The sequence below is a fragment of the Solanum stenotomum genome, chromosome 12 (assembly GCF_019186545.1).
Source record: "Solanum stenotomum isolate F172 chromosome 12, ASM1918654v1, whole genome shotgun sequence".
Taxonomy (NCBI): Eukaryota; Viridiplantae; Streptophyta; class Magnoliopsida; order Solanales; family Solanaceae; genus Solanum; species Solanum stenotomum.
The window spans coordinates 40,961,174-40,978,671 of record NC_064293.1 but is presented as its reverse complement, the minus strand read 5'-3'; the positions used below and the strand labels follow the sequence as shown (position 1 = coordinate 40,978,671).

Below are 17,498 nucleotides of genomic sequence, written 5' to 3'. Positions count from 1 at the left end.
ATTCACCAATCTCTTCATCCATTTATTTAAATAGTTAAGACCAGGAATAACTTTTGGGCTCCTCTGGTGAAGCTGGCTCTGTACTTGAGTATCCTTTTTTCCTTCTGACAGGATTGAAGATCTCTGACACAGGCACAGACACATTTGTAAGTTGGCTCTGCAAAATCTAGCAGGCCTGTCCATGGCACTATGCACTTAATAGCTAGCCACGGGGCACCATGAGGCACGACCAACAGGTCAAAGGGAAGGCTGTTAAGCTTCCCATGAACGTTATATATGTGAAAACTAACTAGCCAACTAAACATGTGCAATAAAAGTTTCGCAATTAGCATGAGAAGATTTTTAGGAGAGAACTCAGTGATGTAATCAGGCACCTATGTTCCTTCCAAATTACATTTGAGTTGTCAAGCTGAGCCTCAAAAGAGTGCTAGCCACATTTTAGTTAGTCAAGTTCCCTTTAAATCTTTATTTGGGGAGCATACAGGTCGTCTTCAGGGACTGCTAGTGGACTTTTTGGGAGCAACGCAATTAAGCTTGCTGAGCAAGGCCACAGTAGTCTGTCAGATTAAACTGATATGGAGTCGAACGAAGTGGCAGTGTTATTTTTTCCATTTAATTGTTCGAAAGAACGTTATGTTGTCTGTTTTGCCCCGCTGATCTCTGTGCCAGATATTTTTGCTGGATCTTGATTTTCTTTTCTTTTCTTGAATTTGGCTAAGGAGCTAGAAAAAAAAGGACTTGATTGAATAACCCTCCTGATTATATCTAGTGCTTCCAATTATCGCAGAAGACATATGATGAAATTAAGATTGCCATAGTTACAGTCAGTGGCGGAGGCAGGAATTCTATCAAGGGGGTTCAAATAAAACATAGGCGAAATCCTGAACCCCATAAATCATTGAGCTACTCCTTTGACATATGCTCAGGGGGTTCAATTTTAAATATATACACTTACACAAAAAAATTGATCTTATATATATAGTGTAATTTTTTTTCCGAGGGGAGTCGGATGACCCCCCTGGACACACTCTACATCCGCCACTGGTTACAGTGGTCACCATATCTAGCTGGACTATGAACTAAGATTAAGCAGCTCATAAGCTATATTTCTAACTTCTTAGTGATGCATAAAAATATGGTGGAGAAGTAGAATAATGAAGAAATTCTTCATCCTCATTATGACCTTTAATTAGTTTGATTTTTGGAGCCAATTATGTAAAGTAAGTATGTAATGAATGTGCTATGCATTTTATCAGTTTCCCCTCTAGTTTTAAATGGACCATTTCAATGGATATGAGCAACCCAAGCTTAACCTGACATCAGGTACATAGAGAGACTGCTAAATGCTTTCTTTGTGGTGAAATTCACGGGCATAACCTTTTAAATTTTGATCTGAGAGAGAGATGCAATAAGTGGTGTATAATCTTTCACTTGAAGTTTATGTATTTCTAACATAACTACAAAACTGTTCATATACAATTTACAGAGTATGGAATAACAACTTCCAAATTAGCAGGAAAGAACATTGAGGAGCGAGCTTCTAGATCTAATCAAGCACCTAAATACAGCTTCCAGTGCATTTTCAAAGCTGTCAAGGTAAGCCTCAAAGGTTTCCAGCTTGGTTTCTAAGCTCTTGTTTCTTCTTGGACTTCCGGTGCTATTCTCTCTTTGTGTACCAATCTTGAAAGCAATGACCATTTTGATTGCTTGGGCTTCAAAAGTGGCACACACAGGAAGGACAAGAGCATTTGGAAAATTGAAATGCATACTGCATTAGCTTCTCTTAGTGCTCTAATCGCAGCCAATGTATCTTGTTCTGCATCTAGCAAGATTGGTACTGCAGTCTCTTGATCCGTTTGTTTCAGAGTCAAGACAGATGTTTTGGCATCCCTCTTGATCTTCTTGCTGAAAGAGGTAAATCTTTCAATGCTGTCATCTGTAGTTGAATCTCCTTTTCTCCTTCTGAGAGATGATTGAAGATCTCTTACTTTTTCTTTATATTGTGAGACAAGTTCCCTTGTAGTGCCACAAACATCAAGAAGCCTCACTGATTTGTCCAATAAATCGTCAACCCATTCAGCATCTAGACTTTGGGATAGGGTTTGAAGGGTGGGCAAGTTGAGAAGATCATCTATGCTTTTGTATAATTTCTCCAATATGAGTAGACCATTGTACACAGTGTCTGCTTTTGGTGTAGCAGGTGCTTCTAATGATTTGAGCTTGTTGAGCTCCCCTTCTACTCTCTGGATGGTAGGGTGTGATCTCCCAGGGAAACTGATTGATCGAACGTGGTTGGGTTTTGAAGAAAGAGCAGCCATTTCTTATGGGTTTTTTTTTCTGATGAGGGGATATCTCAAACTGGTAATTGAATTGAAGCTTCAGAGTTGGTATTTATAGGCAGACAGCCATAGGAGGAGACAAATTGAGCAGTAACCTAATTAAATCAGCATGTGATTGAATTGCTGGATCTTTTTGAAACTCGTAAACCTGCTACACATTTGGCCAACAAAGGCTCTGCCGATTACTTTTATTAGTCCTCGTAGTTATGGGATGAGCGTGAGGCATCTCATTATCATGTGGGTATTGAATAGATTCCCCTTTTCTGTCTCCAGAAATGGTGCTAATACTATGACACATGTTTTTTTTATTGGTATTATGTGATTGAAGATGCATTAGCTTCAAGGAGCCTGTTTTACTTGTTCAGTTGTTTAGTTAGTTTCTGTCTGTAACAGGTGGCCACCTAAGCTTGCCCCCTCCATAAAAGCTTAAATCTGTCAACTACTAGAACAAAAAATGCTTAGATAACTGAGATATAAATTATTAAAGAATAGTGGGAATATTTTAAGGTGTCAAAGACTTTAAAAGGGGCAAGTAGATCAAATATAAAATTCATATTGCACGAGTGAAATTTATTTTATGGAATTGTACATGTATGGAAGGTTGTTATTTGAATTTGTTTGACAAGGTGCTAGGAGCATATCTGTACAAGCTTCTTGACAAGGTGTAATACTTCTTATAATTTTGAGGTCAAATTCAGAAAGGACAAAATTTACTTGGTTCTACTAATGGTGGTTTCCACAGACCACAAGTAGTTGATATGAGCCAAAGAGTAGCAGATTGGGAGCTGTATTATCTAATTGATTAGGATGTGTTAAGATATGGTGGGTAAAGCGAATAGCAAAGAAATATTTCATATTCATTTGTACACGAGTGCATTTTTGTCCAGATATTACCCTTAAATCAGTTTCTGTCATGGTAGGTGAGTTCTAATATCTGTGAAACATTAAGCTGTCTTCATGCCTTCAATTATATTTTATGAAGCTTCATGCCTTCATTTTTTTACTCTATGCAACTTTGGAGAAGATTATCTATACAATAAAGTGAAATTGTTCCCTTTTTTTACAGTATGAGAATTTTAGTTTTCACTTGTTCATCCATCAAGGGATTTAGCATGTGGAGAAAGACTAAAGGTTCTCTGAAAATGAAATAATCTCAGATGAAGCTGACAATCAAACACAATGAAAACTATACTTGCAAACCTAATTAATATGACGTGTGTCCTTTGAAGAATTTATCAATTTCTATTTCATTTAGGTCCCAAAATAGGTTAAATTACTCATCAATCTTTGAAGAATTTTTAGGTTCTCATGGCTATATCTTTATAGAAAATGACAACAAAAATTGGAGACTCAGAAGCTTATCCTGTTGTTGGAACAGCCTTAGAAACTTGTGATATGCGAGAGTAGTATCATTCTATTATAAATTTAGATATCTGTTAATTGCACACAGAGGGGAACAAAATCATGAAAAAAGACAGATTAGATTTTCCATATAATCTTTCACTTATATGTTGTTCTTTTCTATCATAACTACAAATTGTATATACAAAATTTGGTCAACTATACAGTTTAGAAGGAAACTGTATTTAGTAGGGAGCTCCTTGATCTAATCAGGCATCTATATACTCTTTCCAATCCATTCTCAAAACTATCAAGTTGAGACTCAAAAGTTTCCAGCCTGGTTTCCATGTTGATGTTTGGTTCTTGGACTTCACATGATACTCTTCCCTTATACACCAATCTTGAAACCAGTGACCATTTAGATGACTTAGGCTTCAAGAGTGGCACACACATGAAAGACAAGAGCATTTGGAAAATCGGAATGCATGATGCACTGACTTTTCTCATTGCTCTAATAAAAAATGCTATTTCCGGCGCTGCATCTAAGAACACGGATCCTTCAGTCTCCTCATGCATTTGCTTTAAGGACAAGACTAATCTTCTAGCATCCTTCTTCATCTTTTTTCTGAAGGAGGCGAATCTGACTATGTTGGATTCTGTGTTTGAATCTTGCTTTCTCCGTCTGATAGATGATGCTACATCTCTTACGTGTTCCTTACATTGTGACACTAATTCCCTTATCGTGCCACAAACATCAAGAATTCTCATGGATTGTTCCAATAAATCTTCAAACCATTTTCCATGTTGGGAGGGGTGAGTCAAGTTAAGAAGATCATCAACACATTTGTGTAGGTCTTCCAAAACAAGTAGACGACTGCAAATAGTCTCTGCTGTTGATGCAGTAGATACTTCCAGCATCTTGAGCTTGTTGAGAATCTCTTCCACTCTCTGATTGTGTGGTCTAGTGGGTAAACTGATTGACCTAATATGGCAAGAAGTAGTAGCCATGGTTTTTAGTGTTTCTATGTTGTGAGAAAAGCTGAATGTTGTGATGAACAATAAGTACGAAGAAAGGTCATTTATATAAACAAAGAGGTATCAAGAAGAGAAAATGTGGTCATGTGGGTATCCCTTGGAATTTGGTAAATTGCTATGCATTTGGCAAACAAAAGTCTAATAATTAGTCATCTAAATGAATAAATTATGTGGCTTTACCTTCATATGGGGTTCAATTGCAGGTTTCCCCTTCCCTAACTACTAAGCATTGTCACATCACTTGGTGGTGCAATCAAGATGCTAACAACGTGGGTCCACTGAGGCTGTCTCGTTTGGAGGAGCTGATGTCCATTAATTACACAAAATACAGATTAGAAGATCTGAAAAGATATTTTTTGCCAATATTCAAATGGACGTGTACTGTATATTTAATTTATACACGTATGTGTGGTTGTTTGCCATATTTTATTTCGAAATGGAAAACTAGTTGATTACTAAATTGCACCAGGGCCAATGAGTAAATTTTTGCCAGAAATTGTTTCAAGTAAAGTGGCATGGGTAATTGATCCATTAATTTGTTCAAAAGAACACTAGTGGCTGCTTTGTCTGTGATTTCAAATCCTAGTTTGAATCTTGATTTTGTTTTTGTTTAATTGGCTGCGGAGCTTGATGAAATTTAATGATATAGGATTAGCTTCTTGACTAGATCTACATCTTCTAATGAACTTGAGAAGGAATTCAAACAGATACTGAATCAACATGGTCAAGTTAAGGTGGTCATGTCATAGTTAGTTGGACTTTTAACTAAAGATAAGCAGATCATGAACTATATTATCTAATTTATTTGTGATGTGTATCTTACTGATGAGTTCAGGTTCAAGGAGGTTGATCAAGGGACCCAGGTTTTGGTCTTCCTTTATAGCGGGAGGTTTCTTTTATATCAAGAGGGTCTTGGGGAGGCCGGTGGAGTTTATTAACACCCTTGGCACTGTGCAGAGGAACTGTTAGCAGAACTCCAGAAGCCTGTGTAGCAAGCACTTATTGTGAAGCTTCCTCCACACAGACCTCATTCTTCTGCAATTCATGTTATGAATTAATCTCACTTTTCAGGTCAATTATTCACGTCATCTGACTTTACACGAGAGGCTTCCTTGGTTTGATTAACAAAACCAATTATGTGGCGTAAGTGTGTAACTGACGGGCTATGAGTTTTATCTATTTCAAGCCCCCCAGTTTTAAGAGAGCCATTTCGACGAATATTTTGGGCTATTGATGAAAGTACACGCATAGAGAGAGATATTAAATTGGTGTATATTCATTCACTTGAGATTTGTGTATTTCTAGCATAACTACAAAACTGTTTATATACAATTTACAGTGTTTGGAATAAGAACTGACAGATTAGGAGGAGGAAATATTGAGGAGCGAGCTTCTAGATCTAATGAGACACCTAAATGTTGCTTCCAATCCATCTTCAAAGCTGTCAAGGTAAGCCTCGAAAGTTTCCAGCCTTGTTTCCAAGCTCATGTTTTCTTCGTGGTATTCAGATGCTATTCTTTCTTTTTGCACCAATCTTGCAAGCAAAGACCATTTTGATGGCTTAGGCCTCAAAAGGGGCACACACAAGAAGGATAATAGCATTTGGAAAGTTGAAAGGCATACTGCATTAGCTTCTTTTAGTGCTCTAATCACAGCTACTGTATCTTGATCTGCATCTAGCAAGACCAATACTACAGTCTCTTGATCCATTTGTTTCAAAGTCGAGACAGATCTTTTGGCGTCCCTCTTGATCTTCTTGCTGAAAGAGGTAAATCTTTCAACGCTGTCATCTGTAGTTGATTCTCCTTTTCTCCTTCTAAGAGATGATTGTAAATCTCTTACATTTTCTTTACATTGTGAGATGAGTTCCCTTATTGTGCCACAAAGATCAAGAAGCCTCACTGATTTATCCAATAAATCGTCAAGCCATTTTGCATTTAGACTCTGAGAGAGGGCTTGAAGTATTTGAGGCAAGTTGAGAAGATCATCTATGCACTTGTACAATTTCTCTAAACCGATTAAACCATTGTTCACAGCTGCTGGTGCAGCTGATACTTCCAATGATTTGAGCTTGTTGAGCTCCTCTTCAACTCTCTGGGTGGTAGGGTGTGATCTCCCGGGCAAACTGATTGATCGAACGTGATTGGGTTTTGAAGAAAGAGAATCCATTTCTTATTGTTTTTTTTTTCTCTAATGAGGGGTATCTCAAACTGGTGATGGAATAGAAGAATCAGAGTAGGTATTTATAGTCAGAAGTCAGAACACCATAAGGAGGAGATAAGATGAGCGATAGCCTAATTAAATCAGCATGTGTTGCACTGCTGGATCTTTTTGGAACTTGTAAACCTGCTAAACATTTGGCCAACAAAAGGTTCTACTGAACGTGAGGCATCTAATATTTAAAAGATTTGATCCTTTTTGTCTCCAGAAATGGTGCCAATACTGTGACACTAACATTTTATTTGATTGAAAATGCAACAACTTCAAGAAGCCTGCTTTATTTGTTTAGTTGAGTTTTTGTCATGTAGTAATAGGTGGCCTGAAGTTTATTTTATTATGGAACTGTGCACGTATGGAGGTTTATTTTAATCCGCTTGGGTGTTTACACCAAACTTTACTAACTAGCAGAGGCGGATTTAGGATTTTGAGATATCGGATGCCATGCTTTTTACAGAGAAGCCAAGTTCATTTATACAAGCAAGTAAGCCTTCAAGAAGAAAAAATGTGGTCATGTGGGTATGTCTTGAAATTTGGTAAATTACTCCGCATTTGACAAACAGAAGTGAAAAGCTCTAATAGTTAGTCATTTAATGAATAAATTATGTGGCTTTGCCTTCATATGGGGTTCAGTTACAGGTTGCCCCTTCCCTACTACTAAGCATTGTCGCATCACGATGCTAACAGCGTGGATGTCCATTGATAATACAAAATACAAATTAGAAGATCTAAAATGTTGTGGATATTTAATTTATACACGTATTTGCCATTTTGATTTGCAAAAGGAAAACTAATTTATTAATAAATTGCACCACGGCCAATGAGTAAAATTATTGCCAAAACTTTCTAAGCAACAGGTTATACCCTATTCTTTTTATGGTTGCAAACTGGAGAACCAAAGACTCGGTGTCCAAACTAATGTAGGCAATATGGAGAATGATGTATTATGCAATATTTAAGGAATTAACAACAGCATACGGCTGTATATGAATAAATAAACATTCAAGATGAGGCGTGGATGTCCCACTCTTCACTGCAGTATAATCTACACTGATTCAACAGTATAACCCTTGATTTGTCCCCTCCAGGATACAACAACTCGACAACATTGTGTGACCCAAACAACTTCGGGTTAGTTGACAAGTCCAAAGTTGCATACCACCCCTGGTTTGTTTGCTTCTCTGTCTTGAGTCAATACTCTACACACTCATTTGATATCCCCACTGCATCCATTATTTGTCTTCCTTTAATGAAAGTCATTTGTTAATTATCCACTAAACAGTTGATCACCTTCATGAGTCTCTCTGCCAACAATTTTGCTATGATTTTGTAGACTCCCCCAATTAGGCTGATAGGTCTAAAGTCATTTAGCTCCATTGCTCCTACTTTCTTGGGGATCAATGCAACAAAGGTTGCATTAATGCTCTTCTAGAAAACCACCTTATCATGGAAGTTCTCTACCAGTGCTACCAAGTCTTCTTAGTGATTTCCCAACAGTGTTTCAAAGAAGCCATCTGGACCTGGGAACTTATCCTCAGCACAAACTATGATGTTGTCCACGATCTCATGAGGCTCAAAGGGCGCCTTAAGCCATGTTGCCCTAGACCTTTGTCTTCAAGCAATCTCTTCTTTTCTAGCAATTCCTTCAAACTAAGCCATTCTTGCAGCTATATTATCTTCCCACTGAGACCTGTGATTTTGGATTTTCTTCAATTCTGCTAGTTAAGCCAGCACATGTTGTTTCTGAAGATCCAGGTTCCCATGTATTGCCTTACTCCATAGCAAAATTTTCTCATGCAAGCAACATGATGTGGACGGTTAATGATTTTCATGCTTTTTGAAGAATTTGAGATTGCCTCCAAATGGTGATTTGAAATCTTACCTGAGACTTTATATCACATTCCAAACGCAAGCTATGTCAAAAGCTGCTATTCGGGCCGCGAAATCAGCCCGGCCCAAGAATGAATAGACACACACGGGCCGAGTTCATACCCTTCTAATTTTACCTGAACCTGTCTATCTCCCCCTCGTTTCCGTCTCTTTTCCGTCTTCTTCAGTTCCTTTTTGTCTCAGGCAAGGTAAGCTCACAAAACACAGGCTTTAAGCTCTTAGTTCTTCGTTTCTTTCCACAGAGAAGATTGTTTTTTTTTTTTTTTTTTCTTTAAATAGTTCTTCTCGTTGATTTTCTGGTAAAATAAATAGTCCTTATAGTTTTGAGTTTCATAGACAATAATCACTTGTCTTGATTGAAATTAATGTCAATTTCTGATCAAGTTTTTGAATTTTAGATTTGGGTTGACACACGAAAGGATTTTGTTTTTCATAATATATTCCAAGTTATAGAGGGATGGATTTAGTTGTGATGAAGTCACCAGGTATATTTTGGTTTCCTTATATGGGTGCTTTATTATTTTCATGGAAAATATTGTATGGATGGCTGATGAACAATGTTTTGACAATGTGTAACTAGGTGTGATTGACTTGATTGAAATGTTCTGTTTTGCTGGCTGTAGACGGAAGGGTATTTGGTAATGATAACTCGGGTTCAAGTGAAGATAGGTATTTTTTTGTTTGATCAATTCTGTATGATGCTTTAACATGCTAAATTCCAGTGTGAATTTATGAATTTTTACTGTGTATGTGATGAACAATTGGTGCACCTGAAAACAAAAAAATAACTAGAGACTCAATCTCAAATCAATTGAGGTTGGGTTTATGAATCCTCACTCATTGGGGCGATACTCAATCATGTGAATAATTTGTACTCTTGAAAACAACTAAAAAGAATAATTTGATTTAAACTGTATTAGTAAAGTTTATACGGAGAATGATTGTCTAGTGCAGGAGCAAATTACCAAAATGGGCCAATGAGGCCCTTAGCCAAGTGGTAACTTCTGTAAATGTATCCCCACTGCGTGAGAAATTATAAAAGAAAAAGTATGTTGAAATGGAAACATAAAATATACAGGAGAATTTCCTCCCTCTCTTCATCCCATGCACGTCACTCACTTGTGTATGTTTGTGTTTGCATGTCCTGTCGGGTGAGATTTCTTCTTTGTTTCCGCTGAATTCCTGTTCATCTTTTTTTATTTCATCATTTTGTCTTAATGCAATGAGAAAATATAGTATTTAGATGATTTGTAGAAGATACAGAAAGGGGACTAATAATCCACGAACTACATGAATGAAAATAATTGTAACTAACTAGTGCTGATAAATCACTTTAATAGGCCTAAAGGAACTGTACTTATCCAAAGAATTACCATTTACCACAACAAGCTGTTGCCACTCATCTTGAAGGATTTCTCTGTTACCAAGAAAACCGTTTTAAAACTAATAACCTTACAAAGAAAAGATAATAACGCAAAAGATCCACTTCCTGGCAGGAAAATAGATTCTGGTCTGCATTATTCACTTGGAATTCAGAAAAATACCTTTTCTAATTTGAGTATAGTCTTTCAATTCGTGTAATATATATTTCTAGCGTAAGTACAAAATTATCCATTTACAAAATGTGGTGAACTACTATATAATTAATGGTGTAGGAACTTCCAGATTAGCTGGAGAAAACATTCAGGAGCGAGCTTCTCGATCTAATCAGGCTCCTGAATGCTCCTTCTAATCTCTTCTCAATGCTGTCAAGTTGAGCCTCAAAAGTCTTTACTTTTGTTTCCATGTTCGTACTGTTTTCTAGGCCTTCAAGTTCTTTTCTTCCATTGTGTATCAGTTTTGAAACCAATGACCATTTTGGGTGCTTCGGCTTCAAAAGTGGCATAGACAAGAAGGACAAGAGCATTTGGAAAATCAAAATGCAAACTGCATTGGCTTCCCTTAGTGCTCTAATCACAGCTATTGTCTCCTGATCTGCTTCCACGAATGTTGCGGGGAGAGTCTCACAATCCACTTGCTTCAAGGACAAGACTAATCTTTTGGTGTCCTTCTTCATTTTCTTGCTGAAACTGGTGAATCTTGCAATTCCAGCTTCTGCACTTGAATCTCCTTTTCGTCTTCTGAATGAGGATTGAAGAGCTCTTATGTTTTCCTTATACTGAGAGACTAGTTCCCTTGTAGTGCCACAAACATCAAGAATCCTAATCGAATTCCCCAATAACTCCTCAAACCATTTAACATGTTGGTGTTGGGAGAGTATCCGAAGAGTTTGAGTAGACTTAAGATCATCCATACACTTCTGTAACTCCTCCAACCCGAGCAAACTATTACAAATTGTCTCCGCGGTTGGTGCAACTGATGTCTCCAATCCATTAAGCTTATTCAGCACCTCTTCAACTCTCTGAGTTGTGGGATGTGATCTGATGGGCAAACTAGTTGATCGAAAGGACTTGGTTTTTGAACAAGGAAGAGCAGCCATGGCTAGCTTTTTGTGTTTTACTTTTTTCTCTGTGAGAAGTGAGAATAAATTTGGTGAGCAATGAGCATCAACCAAAGGACATTTATATAGGTCGATGGCACAACAAGGGGGACGCTCAGCATGTGAATTGTAATGTGGCCATGTGGATATGCCTTTAAATTGGTAAAATGACACGCTTTTGGCAACCAAAGGCTCTAAATAATTGTCATTTATTTGCCTTCACTGTTTTGAAATTGAAAAGAGTTGTGTGACTTTGCTTTCATATGGGACTTCAGTTACAGGTCAGCTCCCTGCCAAATGCCAATGCTGCCGGATGGCAATTAATAATATGCTTACCATGTGGCTCCCTTGGTCCGGTATCAAATATTATTGGAATATTCAATTTGGCACACGGTTGACGCGGCTCAATAATAAATGGTTAAAGGGTAGATTATATGTGGTGCTAATTCAGGGTAAGGGTATAATGAAAGAAGGTGGTATGACCGACAAGGTGGTAATGAAATACTTAGTACTCCTTCATTCTTAATGAATAGGTCTCAAGTTCGAATTCCAGGTACGGAGTCGCATTTGTAGGGAGCCTTTACCCCAATGTGGGACTCGATGCGAATTCGAATTTAGTCGGACTCCAATATGGATATCAACATCGGAGGGAAAGAAAATACAAAAAAGAAAAGAAAATGAAAGAAGATGTTTTAATAAATAAATAGTTGTGCACGAGTGGCTTGTTCTTCTAATGCTCCCTGCCATCCACAGCAGACTAAAGTGAGGTGGACCCTTATACAACACGTTTTAATTAATGCTCAATTGATCTTTACTTGCACCAAACACTTCTAATTTCCCCCCTAATTATCAGTTAGAAATAGACTTGTCTCAGAGGTTACTGGTGGAGGATATACAAAGCTAGAGGTCGGTATTAGGGAGTTCGAAGTTAAAAGGGCAAAAAAATTGAGCAAAAATTTCAAAAAGGCAATAAAAAGAAGGTTCAAACCAAAAGGGCAACATTTGGACGGAAGGTGAACCCCGTGAAATTGTTTGTGTAAGGTGTAGCCTGACATGTGCCTTAGCGCAAGGCGGGTGCGCCTTGTAAGGCGCCTGTCAGGTGCGCCTCACAATTAAGATGCAGAGGTTGAGTTGTCGATTTGGTTCGATCCAAACTACTTGTGTTTGGTAAAGTGGCCGTGTGTGCAATACATTTGTTGATCAAATTAAATTAATTATGTGGATTTGCTTAATGTTGTCTCATTTTTCATGAGTTTCTGTTCCATTAGTAAATTGGTACATGTCTTCCATAATTACACTCTAGGCTCGCACCTAATTAACGAGGAAACTTACTGCACATATTTCTGAAATTGATCGTCTTCTAAGATACTCTAAATAAAATTTAAGACGCGTAAAGATAGTTTCTAACTTTACATAGATGTGCACGAGTGGCTTATTAAGTTATTTTCAGACTAGTTTGAGCAGAAAAATGGTAAATTAACTCAGTCAATCAATTTTCTAGAAACACTGAAACATTGGAAATCCAAGCTCAAGCAAGTTTTTAAAGTCTTTTTAGGAAACTCGAAATTGTCTTTAAGTTATAACCCATGAGATACTTATCATAGTTGATTTGATTTTACAGATTGATGTTTCTTAGCTAGGTAATGGGAGAAGGGAGTCAGATAGAGTGAAAGAAACACGAATTTTGAGTAGTCTTTCAATTCGTGTAATATATATTTATAGCATAAGTACAAAATTAATATCCATGTACAAAGTGTGGTGAACTACGTACTATACAGTTAATGGAGTAGGAACTTCCAGATTAGCTGGAGAAAGCATTCAGGAGCGAGCTTCTTGATCTAATCAGGCTCCTAAATGCTCCTTCTAATCCCTTCTCAATGTCGTCAAGTTGAGCCTCAAAAGTCTCCACTTTTGTTTCCAAGATCGTACTGTTTTCTAGGCCTTCATGTTCTGTTCTTCCGTTGTGTATCAGTTTTGAAACCAATGACCATTTTGGCTGCTTGGGCTTCAAAAGTGGCACAGACAACAAGGACAAGAGCATTTGGAAAATCAAAATGCAAATTGCATTGGCTTCCCTTAGTGCTCTAATCACAGCTATTGTCTCCTGATCTGCTTCCAGGAATATTGTTGCGGTGAGAGTCTCACAATCCACTAATTGCTTCAAGGACAAGACTAATCTTTTGGCGTCCTTCTTCATTTTCTTGCTGAAACTGGTGAATCTTGCAATTCCAGCTTCTGCACTTGAATCTCCTTTTCGTCTTCTGAGTGAAGATTGAAGAGCTCTTACATTTTCCTTATACTGAGAGACGAATTCCTTTATAGTGCCACAAATATCAAGAATCCTAACCGAGTTTCCCAATAACTCCTCAAACCATTTAACATGTTGGCATTGGGATATGATCCGAAAGGTTTGAGGCAGTTTAAGAAGATCATCCGTGCATTTCTGTAACTCCTCCAACCCAAGCAAACTGCTACAAATTGTCTCCCATGTTGGTGCAACAACTGATGTCTCCAATCCATTAAGCTTATTCNCATGTTGGCGTTGGGATATGATCCGAAAGGTTTGAGGCAATTTAAGAAGATCATCCGTGCATTTCTGTAACTCCTCCAACCCAAGCAAACTGCTACAAATTGTCTCCCATGTTGGTGCAACAACTGATGTCTCCAATCCATTAAGCTTATTCAGCACCTCTTCAACTCTCTGAGTTGTGGGGTGTGATCTGTTTGGGAAACTGATAGATCGAAAAGGCTTGGTTTTTGAACAAGCAAGAGCAGCCATGGCTTTTTATGTTTTACTTTTAGTTTCTTTGTGAGAAGAGAAACTAAATTTGGTGAGCAATGAGCATCAACCAAGGACGTTTATATAAGCACAAAAAGGGGGTCTACTACTCTGAGCATGTGATTGTAATGTGGCCACACCCTTTAAATGTGGTGAAGTGATATACATTTAGCAAACAAAAACTCTAATCAATTGTCCTTTTGAAAGATTTGTGTAACTTTGCCTTCATACGGGACTTCAGTTACAGGTCAGCTCCTCCTGGCTGCCAAGAGTTGTGCCATTGCTACCGGATGACAATTAATAATATGTCTACCATGTGGCTCCAACGCGGTATTCGATTTGGCACACGAATGCACGTTGGCTCAAGAACTTCATGTTCAATAATAAATGGCTAAAGTGAAAATAAATGTGGTGTAAATCAAGGCGTATAATGAAAGAAGGTGATATGATTAATAAATAGTTGTGCACGAGTGGCTTGTTCTTCTAATGTTCCCTGCCATCCACAGCATACTAAAGTGAGGTAGACCCTTATACGACACGTTTTAATTAATGCTCAGTTGATGATTATTTGCACCAAACACTTTTAATTTCCCCCTAATTATTGTTAGTTAGTGGTGGAGGATATACAATGCTAAAGGTCGGTATAATTAGTGTTAAAAGAAAGATTGATTAATGGTTTATTTGTATTATGCAAAAAGATTATGGATAAATACCCCTTAAAATAAAAAGGCAATAAAGAGGGAGACGAATCTTGAGATTTCACAAATCAAAAAAGGAGATGAGAAGATAATGACGAATATAATTTAGTTTAGTGTGCACGTTGTGTTGATACTTATCTCCTCCATGTTTTCTACCAAGAGAATCTCCAAATTAATGCTTATAATTATTGGTTCTATCATAAAAATCACTTTTTCACCTTTTCAAAACTAATAAACAACTCTCTTGGGCACATGCAGTGAAAATGCTGAATAACATTAAGTAGACGTTTGGTCATGAGGATAAAAAATTTTGAAAATATTTTTTAATGTGAAAATGTAAAACTTGAAGCTGTGTTTAATTATTCTTTTTTAATAAATATCTCTTATAGATGTGAAAGTTCTCCATGTGTTTTTCTTAATCAATTACAATAATTTCTAATTATTTTATTGTAGATTTCTAAATCAAAATGTACAAACATTTATCATAAAGTAGTTAATTTTCTTTCACAATATTTGTGGGTTTCTTCGTCTATAGAGATTAATATCCCAATGGATAGTTAGGATATCTATTTCAACATGATTGTATATTTTTATTGTGTGGAAGATGTGATGAATATATTATTTGTCTAAGATAAAAGCGGGTCATTTTTCTTTTTCACCCGTCCGGACCTGATTTTTTTCTCAAAAATTATGTTTAGCCCAGCTCCGCCACATTAAGAGTTTGCCCCAATTGCCATTTCTATACCCCATAAAGCGTTTTAGAGATAGTGGAAGCAAAGGCTGAATTCGTTGGTTTGAAAAACATATTCTTATTGGTTTGATTTGCTTTATAGATTAAAAAAAATCAACATATTTGATTTGATTTGGTAAATGAAAAAAAAAAACCATCTAGGTACACTCTTCAGGTCCTTGGAACAACAAAGAATTAACTAATTGGTTCATCAAAGATATAACCAAAGTATATATCTAAGTACATTGCCAGATTTTTGTTTGATAAAAATAGAAAAGAGAGAGAAGAAAAAAGGAGAGGCAGAGTTTGTGAGTATAACTATGATTTATATATGTATGTTTTTGTTGTATGTGTAATTACAAAAATTGTTCCTTTTCATAAGCATGTCCTACAATATTCGGATGCTTATGCAATAATGCAAATACAATACTACTACTACTACTATTTTCATTGGCAAGAGATGACATTTAGTAGTGTGCTCCTTGATCTGATCAAACATCTAAAGATGTTGTCAAGACCACTCTCAATGCATTCAAAATGAGCTTCCACTGTTTCTAATTTGCTTTGCACAAACTGGATTTTCTCCATTTCATTAGGACCACACTTGGAAAGGCTGCTTAATGCAACATCAACACTTTCTATCTCATGGACATTGTCTTGATCTACCTTGTTCACCAATCTTGAAACCAAAGACCATTTGCTAATTGGCTTAGAAATTGGTGCTGACAAGAAATTCAACACCATTTGGAATACTGAAATTCCTATTGTGGTAACTTCTCTTAGGATTCTGATAACAGCTGAGACAAGTTGATCATCAACTTCCATTACAACAACTACTTCCTCATGGTCCATTCTTTTCAAAGCAGTAATTAAACTTTTGGCTTCTTTCTTCATCTTCTTCCTGAATGTGGTGTACTTGTTGATACTCAAATCTCCCTTTCTCCTCCTCAGTGAAGACTGAACATCTTTAACATTTTCTTTAAACTGTGACATAAGGTCCCTTGTTGTGCCACAAATATCAAGAAATCTCACAGATTTATCCAAGATTTCATCGACCCATTTCTTATTTTGGCACTGGGAAAGGGATTGAAGAGTCGAGGGCAAGTTTAAAAGATCACCCATACACTTATGCACCTCCCCAAAACCAACTAGACCATTATAAACAGCTTCTGCCGTTGGTGAAGCAGAGAATTCCCAAGTTTTAAGCTTGTTGAGCTCCTCTTCAATATTCTCAGTAACTGGATGTGATCTGCTTGGCAAACTGATGGATCTTTTATTGGATTTTGATGAAAAACTTTCCATTTTTTCTATGGACTTGGGACTTAAAGTTTGGGGATATGATTAAATGCCTTGGAGCCTGTATCCTATTTATACTAAAATTGTATAGAAAGCGACAATAAACAGAGTACTCTGTTAGTTAGACTGGCATGTGCCAAAAGAGAATGGGCATTCGCTTATTGTGCCACTTTGCATTACCCTATTGCTTGTTAATCATAAAAGATGTCTCAGCAAATACGTGGCTTCTTAATATTGTTTTGGTTATAGTTTGTCAATGATCGGTAACAACAAAGCTCCATTATTAAATTCAGATTAAGATCTGTTATTGCTTATTGAACATCTTTTTCAGAAACAACTTTAATAAAGTTAGATTACATATTGAAGGGATAAGGAAACTCTAGTGCTACTGTGGCAAAGGTGATATTACTACACGTATGGCTTGTTGGTTACCTTCCTCACAAAATGTGATTACTAAATTTCTAAAAGAAATTTTCAAAATATGAAATAATTAATCAACTGAGTTACTAAAATTTGATGCCGATATTCCTTATATGTTGCGGATTAATATGTGATTTTACTGTAGGCAGTCCATTAACCTAGTTGACCTGTCACATTATTTGTGCAACAAAAACCAATAATTTGCTAATTATTTAATTTGTTCTAGTTATGAGATGGTATGACAAGATCATCTAGATGAAGCCACGAGTAAATA

General features: G+C 36.9%; 5 protein-coding genes and 1 pseudogene across 5 annotated transcripts; all 6 read right to left on the bottom strand.

The window, feature by feature from the left end:
- Positions 1–1,509: 1,509 nt before the first annotated feature.
- On the bottom strand, positions 1,510–2,473 carry LOC125847887 (uncharacterized; annotated as a pseudogene).
- Positions 2,474–3,803: 1,330 nt separating this feature from the next.
- LOC125847891 (uncharacterized) lies at positions 3,804–5,109 on the bottom strand. Its single transcript, XM_049527611.1, has one exon. The coding sequence runs from the start codon at positions 4,686–4,688 to the stop codon at positions 3,909–3,911; it is 780 nt and encodes a 259-aa protein (XP_049383568.1). The 5' UTR covers positions 4,689–5,109; the 3' UTR covers positions 3,804–3,908.
- An 895-nt stretch (positions 5,110–6,004) lies between these two features.
- LOC125847889 (uncharacterized) lies at positions 6,005–7,276 on the bottom strand. Its single transcript, XM_049527609.1, has one exon. It carries the CDS (start codon positions 6,882–6,884, stop codon positions 6,078–6,080), a length of 807 nt encoding a protein of 268 aa, XP_049383566.1. The 5' UTR covers positions 6,885–7,276; the 3' UTR covers positions 6,005–6,077.
- Positions 7,277–10,312: 3,036 nt separating this feature from the next.
- Positions 10,313–11,562, bottom strand: LOC125849511 (uncharacterized). Its single transcript, XM_049529600.1, has one exon. The coding sequence runs from the start codon at positions 11,299–11,301 to the stop codon at positions 10,489–10,491; it is 813 nt and encodes a 270-aa protein (XP_049385557.1). The 5' UTR covers positions 11,302–11,562; the 3' UTR covers positions 10,313–10,488.
- On the bottom strand, positions 10,313–14,302 carry LOC125849512 (uncharacterized). The gene is made up of 3 exons (XM_049529601.1): positions 13,837–14,302; positions 13,069–13,683; positions 10,313–10,454 (listed from the first exon to the last, which is right to left on the bottom strand). The coding sequence occupies exons 1-2, from the start codon at positions 14,078–14,080 to the stop codon at positions 13,103–13,105; spliced, it is 825 nt and encodes a 274-aa protein (XP_049385558.1). The 5' UTR covers positions 14,081–14,302; the 3' UTR covers positions 10,313–10,454; positions 13,069–13,102.
- A 1,645-nt stretch (positions 14,303–15,947) lies between these two features.
- Positions 15,948–16,822, bottom strand: LOC125849515 (uncharacterized). Its single transcript, XM_049529604.1, has one exon. The coding sequence runs from the start codon at positions 16,808–16,810 to the stop codon at positions 15,956–15,958; it is 855 nt and encodes a 284-aa protein (XP_049385561.1). The 5' UTR covers positions 16,811–16,822; the 3' UTR covers positions 15,948–15,955.
- Positions 16,823–17,498: the final 676 nt, after the last annotated feature.